At 52.8% G+C, this 24,591-nt stretch overlaps 1 protein-coding gene across 3 annotated transcripts; it reads left to right on the top strand.

Moving 5' to 3' along the window:
* The first annotated feature begins 216 nt into the window (after positions 1-216).
* On the top strand, positions 217-24,306 carry ASIC1 (acid sensing ion channel subunit 1). Of its 3 annotated transcripts, none has more exons than XM_039241446.1 (11): positions 217-578; positions 1,226-1,421; positions 18,325-18,475; positions 19,097-19,224; positions 19,507-19,657; positions 20,038-20,094; positions 20,547-20,700; positions 21,137-21,228; positions 21,734-21,813; positions 21,902-22,006; positions 22,164-24,306. In XM_039241446.1, the coding sequence occupies exons 1-11, from the start codon at positions 217-219 to the stop codon at positions 22,266-22,268; spliced, it is 1,581 nt and encodes a 526-aa protein (XP_039097377.1). In that variant the 3' UTR covers positions 22,269-24,306. The 3 variants fall into 3 exon arrangements, with proteins under 3 accessions (XP_039097377.1, XP_039097376.1, XP_039097374.1); XM_039241445.1 differs by lacking the exons at positions 217-578; positions 1,226-1,421 and adding an exon at positions 15,002-15,652 and having other exon boundaries at positions 22,164-22,298; positions 23,323-24,306; XM_039241443.1 differs by lacking the exons at positions 217-578; positions 1,226-1,421 and adding an exon at positions 15,002-15,652.
* The last annotated feature ends 285 nt before the right edge of the window (positions 24,307-24,591 follow it).

Genomic DNA, 24,591 nt, shown 5'->3' on the forward strand with positions numbered 1-24,591 from the left:
GCCCCTGAATTTGGAGGAACCCTCTTCTATGAGTGTGTCCCTTGGCGGCCACCTCTGGGCTCCCACACAGAGGGAAGTCTCCTGCCCCAGAGGCAGTGATCTCTGATGATGGGGATTCTGAATGACACACATGCAGGGCCCCCCATGTGTACTTACTTTCATCTCAGGACAATAGCAGACTCCCCACCCCCCTTCCCTAGGATCCCCTTGGCCAGGATGGAACTGAAGGCCGAGGAGGAAGAGGTGGGTGGCGTCCAGCCAGTGAGCATCCAGGCCTTCGCCAGCAGCTCCACGCTGCACGGCCTGGCCCACATCTTCTCCTACGAACGGCTCTCTCTGAAGCGGGCGCTCTGGGCCCTGTGCTTCCTGGGCTCACTGGCTGTGCTGCTGTGTGTGTGCACTGAGCGAGTGCAGTACTACTTCCACTACCACCACGTCACCAAGCTCGATGAGGTGGCTGCCTCCCAGCTCACCTTCCCCGCCGTCACGCTGTGCAACCTCAACGAGTTCCGCTTTAGCCAAGTCTCCAAGAATGACCTGTACCACGCTGGGGAGCTGCTGGCCCTGCTCAACAACAGGTGGGCGGCTCTCACCCATCCGCTAGCTGGGCTCCTTGGGCTTGCATGCATGCCAGCTTCTAGATACCCCCATCAGGGTACTTGCCTCCCTGACCCTTCTGTAGAGCCCAGACATCCCTGTCCTCTAGGCCCCCAAGCCTGCCACTCAGAGCAAAGGAATTGGGGTGCTGCTGAGCACGTAGTTAAGGGCACCCAATCTCTGATCCCAGCATAGTCCCAAACAGCTCTCCCCCTAACCCAGCCTGAGCTATGAGACATTAGCACCCTCTCTGGAGTGACCTTTGCCACCCTCCTGCCACTATATCTTGATCTTCTCCTCGCTTCTCCATCTTTAAAGGGTAGAGACTGTAGTATAAAAGATAGCTCCTGCCTTGATGACTCTACCCACCTCTCCCTTACCCATGTGGCCACTGCAGATCCTACTGTCTTCTCAGATCCCGGGGTGCAGGTCCTCTGGACACGCCCTGCTCTCCAGGGCTGATTGCTACCCTCCTCCCCGCCCCCTCCCCTCCCCCCCCCCCCCCCCCCCCCCCCCCCCCCCCCCCCCCCCCCCCCGCCCTGAGGTTGGGTATGGGACACTGGAGACCCAGTGGAGGCAGGAATGGAAGGTCATGCTGATCCATGCGCTGCTCACCCCTGGGCTCCAGGTATGAGATACCGGACACACAGATGGCAGATGAAAAGCAGCTGGAGATACTGCAGGACAAGGCCAACTTCCGCAGCTTCAAGCCCAAACCCTTCAACATGCGGGAGTTCTACGACCGTGCAGGGCACGACATTCGAGACATGCTGCTCTCCTGCCACTTCCGGGGGGAGGTCTGCAGTGCCGAAGACTTCAAGGTGGTGAGTGAGTCCCCAGGTGTGGGGGGCAGAGTCAGCCCTGCCCCCAGAGGAGGAGATTAGGAGCCTCGGGCCTCTCAATGAGCTTGCTACTCAGGGAGAGGAAGCTGTGGGTCCCTGGGACTTGCTTCTGTCCAGAGGGGACTTAGTTCAGCACAGAGGCACATGTGCTCTGTGTGAGTGCCTGAGCATCAGCCTTGTGTCCATGATGGCAGGAAAGAGAGCCCACAGTGCATAACATACAGAGGCAGCGGACACACGCACGTGCACGTGAGCTAGCATGGCTTTGACCCCACTAAGCTTACTTTGTGGGCCACAGGTGTCAGAGTTGGACGTGGTGGTGGGTAAGCTGCAGCCTTATTACTTGAAATGAGGTGTGAGGACTATCCCCTGGGAGCCTGAACCAACTACAGGACTTAGCTACTCCACTTCCCCAACAGACCGAATCAGAATTTGCATTTTGGCAGGTGATTTGGACTTAAGTTTGGGAAGCACTGAGAAACCTGGGAAGGGAAGCTTTCTCTTAAATAGCTAGACAGGTAGTTCTCTCTGTGCCACCCCTGCCCATACACACACACACACACACACACACACACACACACACACTGTCCAATTGGGTTCCCCCCTTGCCAGCAAGAGCCAGGGTCTGAGGAAGGAGAGATTTTTGGGGTACACAGTCATGGCTGAACTTGAAATTCCCTTTACTTTTTTTTCATCCCTTTCCTCCTTAAAATGGAGATGCCCCCACAGACACACACACCACTCCCCATGGATGGGGCTGCCTCAAAGCCAGCATCCCAAGGAAGATTAGGGGAACTGACTTGCATCTCATATGCCAGGTGATCCTGGGCAAGTTGTATAGATTCCTGTTACAACCAGACGGGCTGGAAAGGGCCCAGAGGACCTGGAGCCATGTATGAAAAATAACACCAGATGAGAAAATGAGGCTTATAACTCTTCAGAATGCTTTGTAGGCTGTCCTTCAATTCCCTGGATTTGAATTGAGTCCCATTATCTCTATTTTACAGATTCACAAACTGAGACACAGAGAGGTAGAGTGGGTTGCCTGAGTTCACATAGCTGGCTAGTGACAGATTCAGGATTAGAACTCATGTCTGATTAAGTTCCAGTGAAGTGTGCTCTTTGTTAATATTGCTGATCCTGGAGTCAGTGTGTCCATTTCCAGTTCTGGTCATTGCTCTTTGAAAACCCGGCCTCCCCTAAGACCCCCTTGCTATTGATGCCTGCCCCTAATTCTCTGCTCTCAGACATTCCCTTTTCTCCCTGCCCATTTCCTCCCCTTCTTGCTTGCTTCCTCCCAGCATTATGGGAGCATGAACTGCATTTGTTTGTGTAGAAATGTTGGAGCTATGGTCATGCTTGTTTTTTTCCTGCTGAGGTTATAGAAGAATTCCTAATTTCCTTAAGCCCTGCTCTGCAGACCAGTTTCATGTGCCTTCGTCAATCCTGCCAGACAAAGGTTGCAGGACTCTACTCCTTGCTGAGCCAAGCGGATGGGGAGCTTAGAATGGTGCATTAACCACTTCCCCCTTTTCCTTCCTCAAAACAGGAAAGTTCTGGATTCTCCAGGGCCTGAGACCAAAGGGTTCCCAGGCTCACCAACTATATACCCATGAGTAGTAGAAGTTAGTTGAAGGTAGAAGTGAAAGGCAGAGCCTTCTGCCTCTGTAACATACCCAGTATACGAGTGGAAGGGACCAGCAAGAAAGAGAAAACCCATTAGCTTGAATGGTTTGTAATGTTGGACGATGGACAGAATATTTGGCTCAACCTGAGAAGGTATAGTGGGGGTATAATTAGTCCATAGAAGGTGTTCAGTTGAAGCTCCGTTTGTCCCTCATGTCCAGAAAGATTCCAAGTGATGATGCTAAGACATGTTTGGTTCATGAAAATGGAGATACTGAAATGTGATTGGTCCATGTTATCTGAGGGAACACGTCTAAGTAGACAGATGGAGATATGACTGGTTCACAAAGTTCTGGAACAGTCTGAGTTCTTCCTCTTGTTTGGGGTTGGGGCCAGGGGAGACACAAGAACTAGTAGCCCGCAGGCCCAGCACTGGCACTTCTTGGTGCTGGGTTGTCAGGGAAGACTAGGTTTTGGATGTTTCTGAGCCCATGTCAAAGACCTGACCCTGAATCTGGCTGCACCCAAACCTCTTGGCCCCTTCTTCTACCCTCTCTCGTTGACCTCCCTGCCCACCCCTTTCCATGTCAGGAACTCTACCACTTCTGCCAATAGGGATGTTAGTTACTACACAGATGGGAGTTTGGTTGTGAGTCCTTGTATGACATCTCCTGGTAGAAAAGAGGGTTCTGGCAGTCTCCTCCAGCTCGCTGGTACTAAGGGACGTAGACACTCCTTGCCTGATGCTCCATCTTCTCTCTCTTCTGCTTTGGTCTAATAGTTAATATCTGCCTGTCCATCCTTGCCATTCTCTGCTAGGCCAAGAGGTATGTATCTAGCCCCTAGATAGACATGGCACTGGCAGAAAGCATTCACCTATTGGGTCAGAGTTTAGGAGAGACTGTCCTGGCATCTTTTGCTGCCTTGAAACAGAGGTTCTAACTAGGAGTCCAAGCCCTGGCTCAAAGTTTTTGCAAAATATAGTGTGCATGGGTACATGTGAACTCCTCTCCAGGTTTCCAAGGGCAAAGCTCATCCAACAATGAGAACCTTGCTCATGGAGGACAGCTCAGAGGGCATAGGAAGGGCATACTCTGGTCCCTCAAAGACCCCAGCTCCTCTGGCAGGGGTCTGCAGTGACAAGTGTTCCCCCCAGATGTGCTTCTGAATCCAGCTCAACTGTAGGGGATGGTCTGGTGGTCACAGAGTGTTTGACGGGGTCAATCCCCGAGCTGTAGCTGAGTCAGCTTGGGAGTGTGGGGATAAATTTGGAGAACCTGGGCTAAATCTGGGAGAAGCTGATTTGGAAACTCTTTGGGACTAAGGAAGCAGAGGACAGAGGGTAGACCCAGAGGGTCACTCTCAAGGACCCCCTCTTCCCTAGCCTCTTCTACTTCTTTGAGGTGGGGTGCTTTGTTGCAAGGGCAACAAGGTCTGAGGCTCTGCTCTCTCCCACCCCTCCTCGAGGCCAGCCAGGCCAAGGCAGGGCAGGAGTTCCATGGCGGGGGACCAGGGGCGCAGCTGTCTGCCAGTGTCTGGGTGGGGGCCGGAGGGAGTGAGCACAGTCGCAGCTGGTGCCAGCCTCCAGCTGCACCTTATCTGTCCCTGGCAGTGGGAGCGCCTGTGTGGCTGGAATGCTGAACAGCACCAGGGGAGGGGGCTGGCAGATGGCTGCCCACTCAGCCCTTTGCCACCCCCCTCCTCCAGCTGAGACCCAGAGCCTTTGCCTAGGGGAGAGAAAGTGGGGAATTCATTTCTGGACCCTGGAAGAGAAAGAAAATGGAAATCTTGGGGGTGGGTGTGCAATGGAGATAGTATTCTCTCTCAGGTGGGGGTGGAATTGGGGGATAAGGGATTGAGGGGCCTGCAGGAGTCCCCCCGTCCCTACCAGGACCCAGGGGCACAGAAATCCCCCTAAGGCTCTGGAGGGGGACAGGACTCTTCTGGATCACCTAGAGGGGTGAGAAGCAGATATAAGAAGTGGGTGTAGGTGGGTGATCCTGGGACCTGGAGAAGGGAGGGATCGGCCATCTTATAGCAAGCTGAGCCGGGGTGCAGGCCCCAGAGAGCCAGGACTAGCATGGGAGCTTCCTTATCCCTGACTTGGCTCTGCCCTTTCATTGACACCCCTTACACCCACACCCCCCTCCCACTGTGTAGCACCTCAGACCAGCTCAGACCTCACTACCTGAGTCTGTTCCCTCCAGCTAGCAGTGAATGGAGTCTGAGGGGAAAAGCTTCCCAGACTGCTACCTAGAGAGAAGGAGGGTCCTGAGTAACCCTGCCCGGGGACAGAGGCCCAGTGGTCTGTGTGTGATTGTGGGGGGAGGGGGAGGGGAACGGGGGAACATGCACAGATTGCAGAGGGACTGGAGAGCCTGGAGCAGAGAAGTTAACTTTGGAGGAGGGCGTTCCTTCCAGCCTTACCCTTCTCTCCCTCCCTCCCTCAGAAGTGCCTGAGATTGGAAGGAGGAGCCGGGAGTGGAGCCAGTTGCAAGAATCCTGGGGACCCTGGTTGGGGTTTCTCTCTCTCTCTCTCTCTCTCTCTCTTGGGGTTTCTCTCTCTCTCTCTCTCTCTCTCTCACACACACACACACACACACACACACACACACATCCTTTGGATAAGGTAGTTACCTCTCTCACCTCCTTTCCCTCTCCCTTCTTCCTCCTCAGCCATTCTTGACTCCACCCCTTTCCCAGCAAGGAGGCTATTCTAAGTTAATTGATCTCCAGGCTGTTGGCTAAAGTAATAGGGAATTGGTGTAAGTAACTGAGTGCCTCTAGGGGCAGAGTCGGAAGTGCAGGGGTTGGGGGAGCGCCTTCAAGCTTTGGGCCTTTCTCCTGCCCCGGCCCTTCCTCGGAAAACTCAAAGGTACAGTCACTTCCGCACCAGGTATGTGTCCCTGTGGGAAGCAGAGGGGAGGCTTGCAAGGAGGTCCCGTTTCTGCTGCGGGCAGAGGTTGCTTCTGAGCATGCTTCAACTTTGTGGAAGGCAATTTCAGTTCTGGGGTGAATGATGAGGGAGACTGGGGTTGGAAGTGTGTAGCTCCGTTTGGTTCATTCCTGTTACAGAGCCACTTCTAATGGCCAGGCCCCATGCTGGGTGCCAGAGATCCAGTTCCTGCCCTCAGGGAGCTTAAAGTGTGGTACCCAGAGAGGCTCAGAGCCTAGAAGGTGGTGACAGTAACAAAGGAAGCCTCAGGAGACAGGGAGTAATGTGCCTGATACCAGAGGACCCCCCCTCCCCCCACCCCGACATCTAGGTGGAGTCCTTCCATCTCCCCAGCCCAGCTCATCTATTCAGAAGCTCCGGGTTGTTTTTTTTTTTTTTTTTAATGTTTATTTATTTATTTTTGAGAGAGAAAGAGAGCAGTGGAGGGTCAGAGAGAGGGAAACAGAAAATCCCAAACAGGTTCCATCTGAGCTGTCAGCACAGCCCGACATGGGGCTGGAACCCACGAACTGTGAGATCATGACCTGATCTGAGTCAGACGCTTAACCGATTGAGCCAGTCAGGTGCCCCAAAAACTTGTTTTATAGAATGTGTGGTGACTCCCCCCTCCTTCCTACCCCCCACTGCCATCCTGCCCCAGCAGATGCACAGCCCACTGCTTTCCAGCAGGGGTCACTGTCTGCCTTTGGCTGGGCACCCTAGGTGCCAGTCTGCTCTCTCTGTAGGTCTGAGGTGGCCCCTCCAGGAACTTCTGCCCTCTGGCTGAGAACCTCCCAGTCAAGACTCTTGTATGAGGATTCTGGGAGGCCAAACTGGGAAGCAGACAGCAAGAATGAGAAGTGGTGCCTTGTTCTGGCAGAGGGTGAGGCTGGGCGTGGGGACCCCTGAGGTCTATTTTAGGCATAGTTTCATCTGGCTTCACTTCTCAGCTTCTAGCCCCAATTTCCTGTGAGGAAAGGGGGCTCTAAGTAGGTTGCTAAATTATTCTTTGCCAGGAGGCAGCCCGTCCTTCAGCCTCTGAGCCTCTCTGGCTAAGCCCATGCTGGCCCACATGTGGAATGGATGTGTGGTGCTGACTTTCCTGGACATGTGGATCAGACATCTTCCTTGTGGAAAAAAATCTTATAAATATTTTTATGTATTTTTGAAAGAGAGAGAGTGTGTGTATGAGCAGCGGGGGGTGGGGGGTGGGGTGGCGGGCAGAGGATCCAAAGTGGGCTCTGTGCTGATAGCAATGAGCCTGATGCAGGGCTCACATTCAGGAACCATGAGATTATGACTGAACCGAAGTTGGACGCTTAACCGACTGAGCCACCCAGGTGCCCTTTCCTTGTGGAAAATTTTTAAATGAGCACAAAAATAGGGGCGCCTGGGTGGCTTAGTCGGTTAAGCGTCCGACTTTCGCTTAGGTCATGATCTCGCGGTTCGTGGGTTCGGGCCCCGCGTCGGGCTCTGTGCTGACTGCCAGCTCAGAGCCTGGAGCCTGTTTCAGTCTGTGACTCCCTCTCTCTCTGACCCTCCCCTGCTCACGCTGTCTCTCTCTCTCTCTCCTAGAAATAAATAAAACATTAAAAAAAAAAAATATTAAAAAAAAAAAAATAAATGAGCACAAAAAGGCTGTGTGAGCCAGAGACTCTGGCTCCTCAGGTTTTCCAAGGCCACCCCCAAGGGGAAGGGAGGACAAGTTGTGATTTTTCTGAGCTACTATGAGTTCTTGGAAAGAAAACCCTTTCTCACCCTTCTCATCTGCACCTCCTTGATGTGGCTGCAGTCCCGGGGGCCCTGGGAGGTGGGACTGTGTAGCTTAGTGCTATGTGCCTCTAATCAGTATGTCACATCATCAAGCCAGGCTGGGGACATTCCTAGGGGCGAGACTGCTGCAGTGGCCTTGACCATGGATAGCAGCCAACTCAGCCTTCCTTATGACACACCCACTGCATGTGTGCCGCAAGTGTACAAGCACACATGTACACCTCCATGGGGGTGTCTGAGAATGAGAGAATGTGGATGTAGATTAGGGTGTGAGGTGGATGTGTGTGAATGTGCATGGGGGCACACGCAGCTTGGTGTGGTTGTGGGAGGGAGCTGTGTGCAGGCAAACCTCTGGTTGCATGCAGAGCACATACCAGCAAAATTAATCATCTCTTCCAGTCGAGCTTTGCAATATACAAATTCCCTTTGCTTTAGCTTATGGTCCTCAAAATTCTGGGAGGCAGGAAGACATTAGTATCTTCACTTGAAAGATGAGAAAACTGAGGCCCAGGGATGTCAGGTGAGTTGTCTGAGGTCACACAATCGGTGAATGCCAGAATAGGACCTTGACTTCAGATCTTCTAGGTCCAGGCTCTTTGTGTGTGACTGTAGGAGCAGATGTGTGGAGCAGGGTGGTGGAGGGAGGAGGGTGTCTGGCTTCCCAGCTTGATATGTTCTCTAAAGAAGCAGGAAGCAGGGAGGAAAAGAAAGGATGCAAAGGAGAAGGAGCCCCAGGCTCAGGTCGGCCACACCAAGTCTTTTGATTCCTCTGCCTTTTCATTGCATCATTTGGCCAAACCCCAACCTTAGCAGATAGACCCACCACTGGCTTTCCTCAGGGTGGCTCTAGGACAGCCAAACTCTACCAGAGGAAGTCCCACAACAGGCCAGCTTGAAATCACCTTGTGCCCATGATTGATATCCTGAAATGGGCCTGCAGTGCCTCCTGGCAACCATATTGTGTTTTCCTGGTCACCTTGCTCTTCCCAATGACTCCTGCAAACCCCTCCACTCATCTCAAACAGCCACCTTTCCTAGCCCCTCACTCACCCTCAGCAGACGACCTTGCCTCCCACTCCAGAGAGAAGATAGAAGCCTTAACCAAGAACTCGCCCTCCTCTGAGCACCAATCCCCAGAGGGGAGCATTCCTCTTACATAGGCTGAAATCTCAACTTAGTCTTTACGTCTGATTTCCTACCCATATAGGAATTTTACCCTTAAGATTTTTGCCTCTCCTTCTACAGTCAATCTCTCCCTCTCCAGTGGAACGTACCTACTAACACTGAAACATGCTTATGATTCTCCCAGCTAGAAATACATAGCTAAAACGACAGCTATCACCTATTGAGCACTTACTGTGTATCCGGGTTGAGATTAAGATAAAAACCGAAACCAAAGGTCTCTCGACTCCACAGCTCCCTCCAGCTCCGGCTCACACACTATCCCTCTGCTTTCTTTCACAGACAAGATTCTGAAAAGTGATGTACATATTCCACTGTCTCCATTTTCTCATCTCAAATTTACTCTTCAATCTGCTTCAGGCTGCCTTCTGACTGCCCCAGCACTCCACCAAAAACAGTTCTAGCTGTGGCCACCAGGGACCTCCATGTGGCCAGATCCTGCAAACATTTTTTATCCTTAATCTCTCAATAACATTCAAAAAATGGTTGACCACCTCCTCTTTTTAAAACTGTTCTATCCTGACACCCACATGCTCTTGGTTTACCTCCTTTGTCTAGTTCCTCCTTCTCTGTCTCATTGCCAATTCATTCTCTTCTACTTGGCTGTTCACTGTCAGCACTACTCAGGTCTCAATCCCAAACTTTTCTCTGCTTATAAATCATGAGGGCTCAATTTAATGGTGCAACTTGATGAATTTTTCATTAGTATATTTTTACATTAGTGTATCTTTTTTTTACATATAAGATTTTCTTTTTAAGTAATCTCTATACCCAATGTGGGGCTCAAAGCTATGACCCCGAGATCAAGAGTCACATGCCCTACCGACTCTAGCCAGGTGCCCCTACATTGGTGTATCTCACAATGTAATATTTTACATATTATGTCGGTATGTACTTACATTGGCATTAAAGTATAAAACATTTCTGGCACCCTAGAAAGTTCCTTTGGGACCTTTCCTGGTCAATACTGCCCCATAAGAGTTAACCATTATTCTAACTTCTGTCAGTACAGGTAAGTTCCACCTGTTCTTGAAGTTCCTAGAGTATATGTATCCTCCATACACGCTTTTGTGTCTGTCTTCTTTCGCTTTTGATTCTGTCTGTGAGATTGTCTCATTTGGTATGGTGATAGTTAGCTCTTTGTCGATGCTGTGTTGTATCTCATTGTATAAATAGACCAAGATGTGTTTATCCATTCAACTCTTGCTAGACATTTGGGTTGTAACAAATGTACTAGTTTTTTGGCTATTAAAAATAAAGCTACCATGAACATTCTTGTTTATGTTTTTTGGTTGTCATAGGTACTTGTTTCTTTGGTATATAACTAGGAGCTGTGGTTAAGTTACAGGTTGGGATTCTGCTTAGCTTCAGTGGATATTGACAAAGCAGGCTTGCTTGTTCTTTCTTTCTGTCTGTCTCTCTTTCTTTCACTTTCTATTCTATTCTTGGGCCATCTCATCTTCACTCATGACTTCAGTCAGCATCTGTACACCGGCGAGTGCCAGATGTGTGCCTCAATCCAGCTCTCTTCTCTCAGCCTCAGCGCGAGGTGACCAATCTCCCACTTCACGTCTCCACTTGGATGTCCCCAAGGCTCCAAAAACCCAGCATGTGCAAAGCCAAATTCATCATCTCATCTCCTAAACTAGTCCTTGCCTTGTGTTCTGGCCTAGCGAGCCATCCCACCATTCAGCCATTTATGCAGACTAGAAACCATCCCCGACACTCTGTCTCCCTCACCTCCCTTAACGGACCTGCCACTGTTGCCTCCTAAGTTTCCCTTCCCTATTGCCCCACACCAAGCCAGCCCACTGCTCCCCTTCTTACCTAGACCCTATAATAGTTTCCTAACAGGTCTTCCAGCAACCTCTGTGGCCGTTCCAGAGTCCTCTCTTCAAAACACTGCTCTGAAATCCTCTCATGGTGTGCCTCCCATTGTCCTCGGACCAGAATCCTTGCTGTGGCCTTTAAGGCCCTGAGAGGTCTGGGTCCTGCCTGTTCCCCCAGCCTGTTCTTACCCTGCTCTGGCTCTCCAGCTACATCCTCCTCTGCTCAGCTCTCTCCTTCCGTGGTCTTCAGGGCCTTTGCATGACTCTGCTCTCTGGAATACTCTTTCCCCTTGCCCCTGCTCTGCCACCCCCCTTGCAGACCTTTACGTAATTATGCCTCCTTATTCTTTAGATTGCAATTCAAGCATCAATTCCTCAGAGAAGTGCTTTGATTCCCAAGGCTGGGTCAGATCTCCCTGTCATTCATTCGCATAGAGGCATATTATTTTTTTTCATAGTACTTATCATAGTTTGCAATTAAACATTTACTTTTGCAATTTTTAGAAAATGGTGTCTGTCTCCCCCATTAGACAGTAAGCACCACAAGGGCAAGATCCTGGTCCTTTATATATATACATTTTTTTTAAGTTTGTTTATTTTGAGAGAGAGGGAGAATGGAGAAAGGGCAGAGAGAGAGGGAGAGAGAGAATTCCAAGCAGGCTCTGCCCTATCAGCATGAGCCTGATGTGGGGCTTGATCTCATGAACTGTGAGATCCTGACCTGAGCTGAAACCAATAGTCAGATGCTTAACCGACTGAGCCACCCAAGTGCCCCTTCTTCATGTGTCCTCAGCACATAGATACTGAGTAAATATTTGATGAATAAATGAAAGAATGAAGAAGGAGGAAGGGATTTGGAGGGGGGTAATCTCATTCTAGTCTCATGCCCATTACTTGCTTTCCATGAAACTTGAACAGATCATTGTGCCTCAGTTTCCTCATTTGTCAAGTGGGGGTGAAGTTACTCAAACCTGCGTTTCCCCAGCTTGTTCTTACCCTGCTCTGGCTCTCCCAACCTGCTTATTTTGCTAGGTTGTATAAGGATCCCATGAGATATCAATTGAAGAGAATGAAACATTGTACAGATGTTGGGGGGAGGGAGTTTAGAAAGACACGTGGAGAAAGTCAGAAACCACTGAGTTGCCACACAGCTTAAGAGCAGTGCTGGGTGGGGAATGACGTAGGTAAGGGTTGCATCCTTGGACAGAGGGTTCAGAATCGAGTGCTGTCCTACCTGCGTGTCTGCTTGGCCACTTCTCCTGGGGCCTCTGTGTGTGCTTGGGGGTCTGTGTGTGCTGCTTGATACTTTCCTTACTTCCCATTACTGTGACAATTTTGGATTTGTCTACTGGAACAAGATGAGGTGGGAGACAATGTTAGAGAATGGAGGAGGGAGGAAATGTGGCATGTGTGTCTGTGTGTCTGTGTGTCTGTCTGTCTGTGTTGCCCCACAAGGCAGCTGTGTGTAGTGATGCGTAGGTGTGTAGTGTGGGTCTTTGTGTTGGTGTGGGGGAAGAAGTGTCCTGCCGTAATGGATTTGCCATCCTCCGAAGCTGCTCTGTGTGTGCATGCCCTTCTCTCTGGTGAAGCCTCCCGGTGGAAGTGTCCCCTGCCTTAGTTTCTTTTCTTTGGAAGTCTAAGCTACCTCTCCTTCCAGAAGTCTGAAGGAGAGGAACAACGCCCTCTAGTGGGTGTGGGGGCGCATGGGCATCTGCAGCTTCCCCATTCTCACCCTAGGCCTAGAACTTAACCTCTGAAATACATCCTGAGGACATGCAAAGCCTTCTAGAAGCTGAGGTCTGGAGGAAGGGACGGGGTGGGGGGTGGGGGTGAGGGGGCGGGGGACCAGAAACAGAAAAGGAACTCATGAATTCATACAGAAGAAGCCAGAGGACAACAGCTGAAGGGGGGTGGGGGTGGGGTAATCTCTCTCCTCATCTCTTCAGTGACCTCTCTGGTTGCCCTGGATGTTCTTGGTCTTTCTTGGTTCGAATTTCTTCACATGGTCCCTGGGTCTTGCTCTTTCATTCTCACAGTCCCTGTCTTCAAGAAGCTATTGGTCACTACTCATGCCTGAAGGGGCTTGAGCAGAATTAGACTGTTCCTTCAGTGCCCTGAGTGGGTACTATGTCCTGTGCAATTAGAGAAGGCTTCTTGGAAGTAACATGTAAGTAAGGTCTTGAAAAATGAGTAGAAATTCTCCAGATGGAGTCCAGGGAAGGCATGGAGCTGCGGATGAGCCTAGCATGTATGCAGAATGGGAGCCGGGCGGGGTGGCTAGGCGCTGGACTGCTGTGGAGGGATGGGGAAGGGAGGCTGGAGTGTAAATTGCAAAGGCCTCATAGCTTCTCTTGAGATGGGAGTGATTTTACCAAGAGGCACTGGGATTTGAAGGTCTCTATGCAGGAGAGTGGTCAGAATTACATACAGAATTATATAAGGTGGGGAGAAACTACTAGGAGGGAGAGGATTGGGAAGAGCACTTGGAAGGCCATTGTTTAGGCAAAAGAGGTGGAGGCCAGGCTGAGGGCAATGGTGAAAGAGTGGAGATGGGCCAGAGCTCAGACACCGTGCTTCTTCTGGGGCCTCTGTGTCCCTGGCAGCAAAGCTGAGGCCAAAGGTCCCGCATCAATCAGTTCTGCTGGAGTCTGGCACCCTGCCCCCTATCCCCAACACACTCCAGGGTCTCTGCATGCAAATGTAAATGAGAAGAAGTGTGGGAGCAGGGAGGGAGGGGAGAAAAGGAGAGGGAAAGATGTCTGGGGCTTTGTGATGGTTAAGGGCAAGGCCCACCTAGACTCTTGTGACCCCCACTGCTTATCTCCAGCCCTGCAGAGGAAGGGTTAACAAGCTTCCCCTCCCTCCCTCCCTTCCACTCCTACCCTCAGGTCACCTTCTAGGCCCTGGAGACTTGGCTGGTGGCTCAAGTTCCTCAATAGGTGGCCCTGAGTAATCAGAGCGCACAGAGGGGCCAGGGGCCTGGGGGCAAGTCTCTGAGACTGAGTGGCCAGGGGTATCTATGAGGCTGAGGGTTTGGGGAACACCCCAGGTTGGTTCCTGACACCCTCCACCTGACCTAGCAGTTTGCTCTGATCTCAATTTCTTCCACCTACCAGACAGAATTCCTCGAACTCCTCTCCTGGATGGTTGAGGGGTGGGCAAGCTGGGAGGGGGATTGGTGGTCTGCAAGGAAGCTTTTCAGCTGCAAGAGACAGGGTCCCTCCCCCTGCCCCACCACTGGTGCCGGGAACTGGCCATAAATGAGTCTGTGGTCAGTGAGAGACCTCTGCTAATGGAAGCTGGGCTGCCCCCCAAGCCACAGAAGGGAAAGATGGAGGAAGGGAAAGTGACCTAAGTGTTGCTCAGCACAGGAGAGGGTGCAGACTTGAAGCTGAGCCAGAATCAGAGGAGGGAGGGGAGGAGGATAAATGGGGTCAGGGACTGGCTGGAGGGAAACTGGAGGTCAAGGCAATGATTACAAGGGAATTAAGGGTTCAGGAAGTAACAGGGTAAATTGGGGTCAGGGCAGTAACTGAAAGGTAACTGGGGTCTTATGTATGTATTGGGAGATGGTGGGGGTACGGTCAGTGAAATAACTGGGGGGATTATGAATCAGGGGGAGTCACGGAGGAATTAGAGGTCTGAGATATTGCGGAGTCTCTGATATCTCAGGAATGGCTGCACCAGGTGAGAATGGGAGTGAGGACCCAGAATTGGGATAGGAAGGCCAAAGGAGATGCTGAGGAACCAATGGGATGATGTTGACAGGGAGCTTGAATGTCGTGGGGGAGGGGCAGGAACTGTGGCGTTGGGCTGTGGGAGCAGCAGAATCTGCTAGGTCCCATCTCACCTGGAGCCCCTAGGCTTGTCTAGGGTTTCCACTGTCTTTGCCCCTCTCTGTCCTGATGGAGCTGATGACAGGAAAGGGGCTCCCTCCTCTCCATCAGCCTCCCTTTCCCACCGCCATCCATTATTCATCAGCCCAGAGGCCCGCCCTCCCCAGCAGAGCAGGCAGGTCCTCCTCCCCACGCCCCGCCCAGTCTCAGCCCCATCTCAGCCACACTGCCACGAAGGCCCTGGCAGAGAAGGACAGCTGGCCGGTGGGGCGGAGGAGACCTAGCAGAAGGTCTGGGTGGCTGGCCTGCGGACCCTGCCTGAGATCACATCTGTCTCTCCCTTCACCTGCCAATCCCCAGTGCCAGCAGCCCCTGGAGAAGATGCCCATCCAGATCTTCTGCTCTGTGTCGTTCTCTGGAGAGGAAGCCCCAGGGCCCTTGGGAGATGTCTGGGGTCGCCACCAGCGGCGGCAGCAGGACAACTCAGAATCAGAAGAGGAAGAAGAGAAGGAAAGAGAGGCAGAGAGGAAGGAGGCTAGAGAGGGGGATTCGCCCATGGATTTGGTTGCCTTTGCCAACAGCTGCACCCTGCATGGCGCCAGCCACATCTTCGTGGAGGGGGGTCCAGGGCCAAGGCAGGCCCTGTGGGCAGTGGCTTTTGTCCTGGCACTGGGTGCCTTCTTGTGCCAGGTAGGGGACCGCGTTGCCTATTACCTCAGCTACCCGCACGTGACTCTGCTAGACGAGGTGGCCACCACGGAGCTGGCCTTCCCAGCGGTCACCCTCTGCAACACTAATGCCGTGCGGCTGTCCCAGCTCAGCTACCCCGACTTGCTCTACCTTGCCCCCATGCTGGGGCTGGATGAAAGTGATGACCCTGGGGTACCCCTGGCCCCACCGGGGCCTGAGGCCTTCTCTGGGGAGCCCTTTAACCTGCACCGCTTCTACAATCGCTCCTGCCACCGGCTGGAGGACATGCTGCTCTATTGTTCCTACTGCGGGGGGCCCTGTGGCCCTCACAACTTCTCGGTGGTGAGTGGGGGCCCGGGCTGGACATAGCACCCTGAGTGTCTGACATGGCTCACCCTGACTGTTGCCTCCTGGGGCTGGGGCTGGTGACCACCTCCACCACTTCACCCGGGCCACCCACACTTTATGACCTGCCTCAGAGAGACCTGGCCATAGCTCACCCCGGGAGCCCCAGGGTCTGGAGCTGGGCTGCTATTTTCAGGTCAGTGCCATACTGCTCTTCCTGTTAGAATCTTGAAATTCATCTGTGCTAGCTGGTAATTAGTTGCTGCCCTGAGGCCCCTGGTGTCTCCCTGAATATTCTCTAGTGTCTCCAGCTCTTTCCCAGACCTCCCTGCGATCCAGCAGAGCCTAGGACCTTGGTCTGTCTTTGGGGTAACCTTTGGTCTGGTGGTGGATACCCATGCCTAGTCTTAACAATTTTGACTGTCACCCCTGGACTGGAGCTGGGGCAGGTATCCCCTAATCTCTGGAGGCACAGGAGAAGAGTGTAGAAGGGAGGAGGAGGGGTGGGGACAGCCCCCAACTCCACCCCACCATGCCTCTTCTCAGTAATGACCCACAGCCGGGACTTCAGTGCATCCTTGTGTGGTCTTCCAGTGCTCCTCCTACAGTGTGTGTGTGTGTCTGTGTGTCTGTCTGTGTATCTGAGGGAGAACAATAGGCCTCCTCTAAATCCCCCCTGCCCTCCAGCTCTGAGTGAGGATCAGGGAAGCCGTCAATGGGAGTCAGCCTCATGCTTGTCCTCCCACTCTGGAGTCTAGGGTCCTCATTGAGGCACCAGGTGGCACCCCCTTCCCTCCCCAGTTCAGCTCTGAGTTCTGTCTTGCCTGATTCCTCTCCTGCCCCCTCCAGGTCCCAGATGCCAGGCCTTCCCTTCTGCCACACCTGTCCCTCAGTCCCCCACCTTGTCCATAGCATAGGAGCAAGTGGGTGTCATCATTGTGTTCTGGACCAACTGCAGGTGGGGACCTCGGGGTTTTGGCCACTGAACCTCAGACAGGCCGAGAAATACAGGAACATGAAATAACAAAGGGGTTATCTGGACCTAAGGGTAGAGCAGACACTTCTCACATGGAACCACCAGGTGGCAGCAGCAGTCCACTGGTCAACCTCACAGCCCTCAGCCCAGGCAGTGCTGGAGCTCTCGGCCACCTGGGGTCCCTCACCTTACAGATGGAGGGTAGCTGTGGGTGTGTGTCTGGAGCCTGTGACTGAGTGACACCAAACTTCATTGTGGGCCTGGGGGATTGGGAGTCGTTGGAGCTCTCTCTCTACCTTATCTCTGGACCTTACCCAAAACCCCAAGGTCCCCACCTGCAGTTGGTCCACAACACATTGATGACACCCACTTGCTCCTATGCTATGGACAAGGATAGGGGAAAGCACATGTTTTCTTTTTCTGGTTGGGGGAGGAGACTGTTCCAGGAAGGGGGAGGGGGACAGGGAACTCTATTTCCTAGGAACCTCCACACCCCCCACTGCTCTGGTCTGGCCTGACACTGTCTTTCTCTTTCCCTGGGCTGTGTCTGTACTGACCTTCTGACTCGCTATGTGGATTTTGTCACCATCAAGCAGTAGTAAAAGTATAGTCACCCCATTTGTGGGAACCTGGAAACATTCAGGCAAGCTGTAGGGAGAAGGCCATAAAGAAATGGTTCATCCTTCTTTCTGTGGCTGTGTAATCAGAGCTGTGATAAGGGCTGCTCTGAGGGATGGGGTGGAGAGACTGCCTCCGGGGCTCAGATCTCCTCTGAGGCCCTCGTGGTTCTGTACAAGCATTGCCAAGCATGCCGTGCCCTGGGTGCTCAGTACCAAATCCTGGGAGAGGAGGTGCTGGTACTTGGGTGAGCATGATCCTTGGGATGGCAGCTGGGTCTGCTTTCAGGTTCTGGTGATGATGGGACAAAAACGGACATAAGGGGCTACTTGCTAGAGGAAACTAAAGTGCTTACCATGGTTTGGGGGAAGGATCTTGGGGAGAGCAAGATTTCAGATGCCTGGAAAAATCCAGAAGAGAAGATCTATCTCAGAAGGGCCCACGATCTTGGGCCTGAGTAGAGGGTCTCAAGGAGGGACCAGGAGTATGGCAGTGATGGGATCCTGGTGATGGGGGTGTATATGCCAAGGTCTCAGCAGGAAAAAGACTGCCACACAGTTTAATAGAAAAGGCTTGAACAAAGGGACTATTTACAGAGCTGTGGGCGGAGTGAAGGAAACTCCTCTGAGGCACCTAGTGATAGTGGGAAGTTGTCACATTCAGGCTAAAGGGGCACCGGAAAGCAGTGATGCTATGCAGGGAGCCCTCCTGGCAGGTTCAGTAGTCACAGAGGGTCTAAACCGCTGCCAGAACATTCTCAGAGGGGAGAAGGGTGGGGAAGGATGAACACCCTGATCTCTGTCTCCTTCTGCCCTCTGATCCCTTATTGATAGCTCCCATTGATCATCCTGAACCCAGAGCCTGTCCAAGGAACAGAAGAACACGGGCAGGACACCCCGCCGGGATCAGCTTTCCAGGGCACACAGCAGGGCAAAGAAGGGCAGAGAAGGAGGACAGATGGAGAATGGGCTGCACAGAAGAAATCATTCCTGGGCAGTTGAAGGGTCTGGGGACAGCCCTTGGTAAGTAGGGAGTGCTGCCAGGACTCTCAGATTCTCCACTCTGCCCTCACCAGGTCTTCACCCGGTACGGAAAGTGCTACACCTTCAACTCGGGCCGAGATGGGCGTCCACGGCTGAAGACCATGAAGGGTGGGACTGGCAATGGGCTGGAGATCATGCTGGACATCCAGCAGGATGAGTACCTGCCCGTATGGGGAGAGACTGGTATGTCATTCTCTCAGGGGCCCCTTCCCATGGCCCTAGTCACCAGCCTCCACCAGGGGACCCCTGAGCTCCACTGTAGGACCTGAGGCAGGCCTCGGGCTCTCCTCCCTTCTTCCTAGCATCTTGCCATCTCCATCTCCGACTCTACCTGACTGCCACCCTCACAGTTCTCTGGCTCCCCCTTCCTGGCTCAGTTACTCTCCAAGGTAACCAGCCATCCCTTTCCATCAGTGGCCGCCACTCGCTCTATAAATAACTCCCTCTCTTCTTGGGCCGTCTGCCGTCAGTCTGGTCTCAGGGGGCCTTGGGGCTGAGAGAGATGGGGAGAAAAGACAAAAGGAGAGGGAGAAATAGAAAGTGTCTGGGAAAGAATTTGAGACACCAAAATGCACAGCTGAAGCCAGATAAGAAAAGTATGTAGGTTGCAGGGTTCATCAGGGCAGCATGGAGTTAGCGAACCCGAAAGGAGCCTGGGGCTGGGCGAGGGCCCCCATAGAGTAACCCCTTCCCCTGTCCCAGTGAGCACTGTACTTACTCCTAGGAGAGGTGCCGCGGCCCCAGCTCTGAAGGAGGTTAGGGAGTCAGAAGCCTTCCCAATACACAACCCCCTCATTCCCATAGATGAGACGTCCTTCGAAGCGGGCATCAAAGTGCAGATCCACAGTCAGGATGAACCTCCCTTCATCGACCAGCTGGGCTTTGGTGTGGCCCCAGGGTTCCAGACCTTTGTGTCCTGCCAGGAGCAGCGGGTGAGAGGACCACGGGAGGCTGGTCCCAGGGTGGGGTGTTGAGGGGTCAAGATGGAGTGGTGGGCACTCAATACAGGAGGGATGAATGAGGTAAGGTCTGGGTACCAGTCTGACTAGGGAGAAGCATGAATGAACAGGAATGCTCTGTAAACTCTGAGACTCTCAGAGTTCGCAGAGGGAGAGGGTGCAGGACTCCTGAGTTCTGCATCTTGTCAGAGAAGTCCATCAAGGTGACTCGGGGAGAAGTCCCCACACCCCCCAGCTCCCTGGCTCTCCCAGCAGCTCATCTACCTGCCCCCGCCCTGGGGCACCTGCAAAGCTGTTACCATGGACTCGGATTTCTTCGACTCCTACAGCATAACTGCCTGCCGCATCGACTGTGAGACACGCTACCTGGTGGAGAACTGTAACTGTCGCATGGTGCACATGCCAGGTCAGGCCCCAAAGCTCCAGACCCAATCTTGGGGCCCCCGCAGCCTGCATTGCCTCTCACCAGCTCCCCATTCATATCAACCACCTGCCAACATGGAAGCAAGATTAACTGGCTTCTCCCCACCCAGTCCTAGCCCCATCCAGATTCCTATGGCTCTTGTCCTTCTGATCTCAGTTCCTGCCTGTACCCATAGGAAGGTATGGGAAGGGTCCAAGAGGGATGTGGACTGTGGGGTGAGTCACCTTCGGGACAGACTGGGGGCTGGCTAGTCCTGCCCTCCCACGCTCTCCTAGCTTCTAGTTTCTAGGCCCTTGATACCACCATCATCACAAGACCCCTTTAATCTCCGTCCTGCACCACTGTCTTTTCTCCTCTGTTAGGGGATGCCCCATACTGCACTCCAGAACAGTACAAGGAGTGTGCGGATCCTGCCCTGGGTGAGCACCCCTGTCCTAGGGCGGTCTTGGGAGGAGCCATGTGCATGGGGGTTTCAGACCAAGTTCCCAGAAGCTTCAAGTAACTCCTAGATCAGGCTTCACCTGAACTCTCTCTCCTGTGTCTGACCTCAGCAAGGCTGGGAATAGCATCTCTAGAGGCCCCTGTGAAAAATGAACTGGGGTCACCCAGGAGGGGCTGTCACTTTCTTTCATCAGCACCTTGATGGTTGACCCCTCAGGTCCCTAAGGCAATGAGATATAGGATTATAAAATATCTATGGGGAGGCTGGGTGAAGATCAGTACAGGGAGGGCATAGGGCTGAGGCAAAATACAAGTCAGAAAAAGAGAAGGGGGTCCAGGTTTGCTTTGGACAGGGCCGGGATGTTCATGTTGGGAAGGTGCTGACCGAAGGGCCTCACTCAACTGGTGCCTCTCGCCTGGTCGGGCACAGACTTCCTGGTGGAGAAGGACCAGGAGTACTGTGTGTGTGAAATGCCCTGCAACCTAACCCGCTATGGCAAGGAGCTGTCCATGGTCAAGATCCCCAGCAAAGCGTCAGCCAAGTACCTGGCCAAGAAGTTCAACAAGTCTGAGCAGTACATAGGGTAAGGGCTCTAACTGTGCAGGGCAGGGCCCTTGGGCTGGGACTGTAAAGGGTATAAGTGGGCTTTGAGGGGCCAGCAGACAGGAAGAGGCTGAGATAACAAGGGGAAGGCAACCAAAGAGTCTGGGGTGGGCATGGAAGGCAGATCTAGCTGGAGCAAGCAAAAGTACCTCTCTTTCCTCCTTGCTTCATTCTCTATCTTCATCCTCACTGCTGCAACTGGGGTCACTCCATGCTTGCCAGTGTGCAGAGTGTCTTTTCATAGATGCCATCACATTTAATCCTTACGACAATCATAAAAGGCAGGTACCCCCATCAACATCTCATTTTATAGATATGGAGACAGATTCAGAGAGGATAACTTGCTAAGGTCACCTAGCTAGTAAGGGACAGAGATGTGACTTGAACCTAGGTCTCCTCCCCCAACCCCTTTGCAGGGAGAACATCCTGGTGCTGGACATTTTCTTTGAAGTCCTCAACTATGAGACAATTGAGCAGAAGAAGGCCTATGAAATTGCAGGCCTCCTGGGTGAGCTGCTTATGGCACTGTCCCCTTCCCATGCCTTGGGCATGGTGCGACACCCTGTTACCCAAATCGGGCTGCCTACCTCTGTCCCACAAGTTCCTTCCTCCCCTGCCATCCCCCCTGCCCCTGTGTCCTTTCTCCAAACTCTGTTGTCTTGGTATATAGTGGGAGGAGGGGGCTGAAACTTCTCTTAGGGCAAAGTGGTAGAGACAGGCCTATGGGCATGAATGGGGGACTCTTTCATAAGCCATTGAAAATTTACCCAGAGAATGAATGTTGGGGTATTTTGTGTTTTCTGAATAATACCTGTTTGCTTTAGAAAAGTAAAAAAAATGCAGAAAAGCATGGAGAAGAAAATAAGAACCCCACCAGAATTGCTTTGTGCTCCTTCCGTACAAAAGCTGTGGATCTTTTTGCAAATACAACTTAACTGTCCCTGTCCTAGTAGGCTCTGCTGCTTCCAAAGTGTCCTGACACCACTGACATCCCTGTGCCCCATCTCCTGCAGGTGACATTGGGGGCCAGATGGGCCTGTTCATTGGGGCCAGCATCCTCACTGTACTGGAGCTCTTTGACTACGCCTATGAGGTAACTGTGGGTGGGGCATCAGGGTGGGGCCACAGGCACCTCAGGGTTCCAGCCTGCCCAACCACTCACCACCCCACCTCTGTCTCAGGTCATTAAGCACAAGCTGTGCAGAAGAGGAAAGTGCCAGAAGGAGGCCAAAAGGAGCAGCGCGGACAAGGGTGTGGCTCTTAGCCTGGATGACGTCAAAAGACATGTGAGGGAGCGAGAGAGGGATGCCCTCAGGCCCCGCCCCTTCCCCCCAAACCCCAGGACAACCCCCCTTGCCACCTCTTCTCCTTTGCCTCCCCCACGCCCCAGCATCACCTGTGGCCCTTCTGATAACCAGTCCCTGTCCTGTGCCGTTCCCCTAGAACCCGTGTGAGAGCCTCCGGGGCCATCCTGCCGGGATGACGTATGCTGCCAACATCCTACCTCACCATCCGGCCCGAGGCACTTTTGAGGACTTTACCTGCTGAGCCCCGCAGGCCACTGTACCAAAGGCCTAGGTGGGGAGGGCTAGGAGAGTAAGGGGGCCCTCAGCTGCGCCCCCCCATATCTGCCCTGGGGACTCACTTCCCCCTCCCAAGGTAGTCCCTCACTCCTGGGCAGTCCTTTCCTCTTGTCTGTGGTGAGGAAGGAGTCTTGACCATAGAGCCCTCTCCCTGCCTCTATCCTATTCTTTTTATTTTTACTGAAACTAATCTAAAAAAACTAAAACAAAAAAAAAAAACTAAAAAACTAAAATCTAAGAAGAGAGAATGGGGCAGGTGACCTCAGACTGCCCCTCTCTGCTCCATGCTGCCTCCCCCAGCTCCCAGCCTGAATTATGTCTGTCTGGCTGTCTGTCATCTGACTGTCCACCTACATTCTGCTGCCACCAGTCACCAAAGCCCCTCCCAGTGGGGGGTGGAGGGGATCCTTGGGGTCTGGAATTTGGCCCCAAATCAGAGAATGTACCTTGAAGGGGAGGGCTAGTTGGGGGGGGGGCTTCCCCAGCCTTAAGAGACCCTCTCAGCCCAGTGACCCCCCCAACCCCAAGTCTCCAGGCAGGAACTAAAACCCTAGTCCCCATTCCCACCCTCTTACATGTGAAGTCTCTATCTAGGGAGTTGGGGATGGGAATCCCCTGAGGAAGTGGATGATGGGGAAAAGATGTGGCCCTGGTGCTGTAGGCCACATCCTGATACCTACGAGTTCACCCCCACCCCAGAACTGCTGGAGAGAAATCCCAAGAGGTAGCACTCCTCTACCATCCCATGAAAGATCCAGCTGGTTGGCTTCCAGCTCAGGGAGAGGGGCACTGGTGCCTAACCTCACTGGTCCCTCTCCCAGGGGCCCCTGCAGAGGGCCGCATCCATAAATTTTCTTATGGAACTCTCCCAAGTCCTCTTCCCCAACTTCATTTGCTTCTCTCAACAACCTCATCTGCATTTTCTATTTCTATATGATACAGACTCTATATTGCTATATCTCTGTATATACTTTCCCCTAACTCTGTCTGTCTCGACCCCATCCCCTCTTGTCTCTAAGAACCATCCTCCTGCTCCAAGTACCCCTTTCTGTGTTTCTACTCCCTCCCTGGTCTCTGAATGCCTTCGCCTGTATAAAGAGTTGGACTCTCTCCCCTGGTGTCTGTACTGTGTACACACATCCCTCTGAGAAGCACAAGGAGACGACACGCGCATTGTAACCTTCGCACTGTCTCGGTGGCGACATAAAGGAAGCTGTGAATCACAAGCTCTGCCTCTTTCTGGCCTCACCCTCTCCCCCCGCAACCCGGGCACCCTGTGCCCTCCCCGTAGCCTTAACATTCCTTCCCGTTTCACAATCCCAAAGCCCTTTGCCTGGCTGACTGCGGCCTCCCCAGGGAAGGGGTAGCTACAGAGAGAGCCCCCGCCCAGGGAGTGGAGATCCACTCTGCACACTAAGCCAAGGGTGTCAGAGACAAGGGGAGCTGTGGATTGGTGACTCTTGTAGCTGTAGTGGGGTGCTGACAGAAGTTGAGGTCCTCAGTCAGTGACCTTTCCTTCCTTCTGGGTCCCAGCCTCCTTTCCTCACCTGATACCTAAGCCCACCACTTATATTTTTTGGTGAGGTGTGGTTTGGTAATGGTGGGAAAAACAGGCCTAGAGGGGAAGTTGAAAGCTCTGCTCTTCTGTCTCTCCCTTCCTATCTTAATGAGAAATGAGTGAGGTAGAGGGCCTGCCATGCTCCTTCCCCCAGGAACTTCCCTAGGCCAGAGCCCTACCTCTTCCCAGGTCTTCTCCACCCAACTGTTTCTTGGTCTCCAACCCCAGAACAGAACCTGTGGCAGGTCACCTGTGCACTGGCCTGGAGCTAGAGAGTGAGGCCATGGGATGTTGGGGAACTCTTGGTTCCTAGAAGTTCCTTGGAGATCAGATCTCTCCAGAGGGAAGCAGGAGCAAGGCCAAGGGGTGTGCACTGGATGGGGAACAGCAGGCAGGGCTATGGGTGACGCATGCCTCTGGTCTAATAAACTGGGTTTCAACCATCTCTTCAGTTGTTCTTCTCTTGTTTGAATAGTATTTGGGCCTTTCCACCAAGTGCCTAAAACTGCGCTTAGCTTAGGGCCAAACAACTGGGGAAAAGTAAGGAGGCTTGAGCAAGGAGACCCTGGTCCTCCTGGGATGGGACAGACCATCACACCAGTTATGGTTTGAACCACTGGGCAGGGAAAGACAGGTCGAAGGCAACAAAGGTCCCAAAGAGAAGTCCTCGCACAAAGGATTCTTGGGAGAGTGCCAGGGTCAAAATCCAAAATAAAATCGGGAAGCAGTT

The sequence above is a fragment of the Hyaena hyaena genome, unplaced genomic scaffold (assembly GCF_003009895.1).
Source record: "Hyaena hyaena isolate Hyena2069 unplaced genomic scaffold, ASM300989v1 scaffold_192, whole genome shotgun sequence".
NCBI classification, from domain to species: domain Eukaryota; kingdom Metazoa; phylum Chordata; class Mammalia; order Carnivora; family Hyaenidae; genus Hyaena; species Hyaena hyaena.